The sequence below is a fragment of the Adiantum capillus-veneris genome, chromosome 21, assembly GCF_014529385.1.
Source record: "Adiantum capillus-veneris isolate H3 chromosome 21, ASM1452938v2, whole genome shotgun sequence".
Lineage (NCBI taxonomy): Eukaryota > Viridiplantae > Streptophyta > Polypodiopsida > Polypodiales > Pteridaceae > Adiantum > Adiantum capillus-veneris.
The window spans coordinates 54,853,698-54,856,078 of NC_140951.1; the positions used below are offsets into that span (position 1 = coordinate 54,853,698).

At 42.3% G+C, this 2,381-nt stretch overlaps 1 protein-coding gene across 1 annotated transcript; it reads right to left on the bottom strand.

The window, feature by feature from the left end:
- Positions 1-1,460: 1,460 nt before the first annotated feature.
- Positions 1,461-2,126, bottom strand: LOC147430976 (uncharacterized). The gene has a single exon (XM_086494489.1). It carries the CDS (start codon positions 2,087-2,089, stop codon positions 1,577-1,579), a length of 513 nt encoding a protein of 170 aa, XP_086350615.1. The 5' UTR covers positions 2,090-2,126; the 3' UTR covers positions 1,461-1,576.
- Between the last annotated feature and the right edge of the window lie 255 nt (positions 2,127-2,381).

Here is a 2,381-nt window from a genome sequence, read left to right on the forward strand (position 1 = left end):
AGAAGGTTGAGGTTTCTTAGCTACAGATAAGACCATATCGCGATACAAAACCTTGGAAAAAGGATCAAAAATTTCTTGGTGCTCGACCGTAAAATGACTCTGTGTCTGGCTACATGGAAGTTGTGCAGGTTGAGAGAAGCTGCATTTGAATGATATGGCTCTCAAAAAAGCAACAATCCATTGATGTCAAGGAAAATTAATTAGTCTTTGCAAACAGTTTGTAAAACAAATAAGTACTTAGACAATAAGATGACTTACATATTCTTTTACATTGGTTATTAAGGAAAAATCATGTCAATGTCTAGCAAAGGTGCATACTAGGTTTGGTTGTTGTGGAGGTTGTCCACTTCGAACCCACTTTTGTGTTGATATCCTCGAGCTTTTTCTCACCACCACTACCTTGTTCTTCTGCTGTCAGAGACTCTTGTGTCTCTAGTGTAGAGTGGTCCATAGCTAAGGAATTAGCTTCTACATGTTCTTCTCTACTTGTGGGTTAGGCATCATTGACTGTTGCTGATTTTTAGGCACTACCAATGGAATGGTGGGAGTGGTATGCTCTACTTGAGGGTTGGTGTGTTCTTCCTTAGCCCCTCCCTCTACATTATTTCTACATTAAGTTCTTAGTTTATAATTTCCCGTTTGCAAAGCTCATAGTTTTCACAGAGTATTGTAAATACTCAAGAGCTCTAAAAATTCGTGGTTTATTTTGTGTACATTTGTAATTCATAATGAAATGTCATTTCTAGGGGGGTCAGCCTCATGAAATTTGGCCCTCCACACTGTGTCGATGTTAAATATTTACATGTCTTGAATATTTTGTTAAATTGATTAATTAGGCAACAATTGTCAGATTAATAAACAAAGTTGAACAAGCTAAAGCTTAGCTCATGCTTTTAAATCACAAGAACTTAGGTCAAGATTTTTGGATGATATCTTGTATATTAAGGAACAAAGCTTGCATGTCATCCACATCTATAGAAGAGGCGATGACCATGTATTGTTTTGAGTGAATGCAAATCTACTTTCTTTCCTTTTAGCTCATGAGTCCATCTCTTATGTGAATGCAAATCTGTCACATCCACTAAATCCTATAATTTGTCGTTGATCAAAAGCTCCTTCCCTTTTAATAATTCATCAAAAATTATTTCCATCGCTTAGGAGAAATGTTTTTGACAAGCTATCATTTCTCCTCCATGAATTCATTAGCGTGGCAACTTTGATCGAACCTATCATTTCTCCTCCATGAATTCATTAGCGTGGCAACTTTGATCGACGCTATCATTTCTCCTCCAGGAACTAATTACAATTTATACAATCTTACGTTAATGTGAACGAAGCATCCATTCAAATCGCCTCTCCCTCTCTCCCACTCTCTCTCTCTCTCACACACACACACACATCAAAACGGGAGAACATTTCCATCAAATGAAAAAATTAGAGGAGTAGTAGAAAGCATTGACATAGCTCAAATTATATGCTGAAATGTTTACACTTTACAAAGATCCATAGGGTGCTTCAAAAAGAACAAGCTAATGTTGATTAATTAAGGCTGGCAGGTCATTCCCCTTGCAGATGATCACGGACGGCGCACTTGCTCCGCGTGTAGCTTTTTTCGATGCTGAATAATTTTACTTGCACCCAAAGCACTAATCGGGCGCTTATGGGACATCGATGGACGTGCAGGTGGAGGTGTAATGAGCACTTCGTCAGCCGCAGGGTCGTCAACAACGACATATACATAGGGCGATGGAGAGCGTGCAGTTGGTTCTGATGCAGAATATTCCTCGCAAGTATAATTAGTGACTCCGGCAAGCGGAAGCGAAAGGGCGGGCTTCCCCTCTGTCATGGCGATGATGGCTTGTTTCCAGGTGTGGAAGACATGCTTGGCCAGGGCCACCACGCGGCGCGAGTCAGGGTATTTGCGCAGGCCATTGACGACCTTACCGATTTCTGTGGACTGCAAGAGGGTGAGCAGCTCCTGGCTTTTCCAGCGGTGCTGCGACGGAGGGCAAAGCTGAGCGGCAACCGCAACAGCCATGTCTTGGAGGGCCTCCAAAACAGCTTGAGGGTGCGCCTTGGCATGCAGCATGGACCTCTTGAGGATCAACACAGTGCGCTCTAGTCTTACCATATCCAGTATATTGGATTCCTCGGGCGCTGACGACATAATCTCCAAAGACCAGAATGTCACGGGAACGGCGTTGCACTAATTTGCTTGACGGGTTGTCTTTGCATCTGCAGCCCATTTCTTCACGTTTAATATATAGCCTCTTGAAAAATCACGCGCTCTAAGCGCCGAGCCTTTGAAAAGCAAAAAACACGCGGCAATCTTCCCCTGGCTGGAACATTCCACCAGCGATTAAAAAAAAACTAGGGTCAAT

Bases quoted from the DNA above. Each gene is read 5' to 3' on its own strand.
- LOC147430976 (XM_086494489.1), bottom strand. From the start codon at position 2,089: ATGCTGCATGCCAAGGCGCACCCTCAAGCTGTTTTGGAGGCCCTCCAA.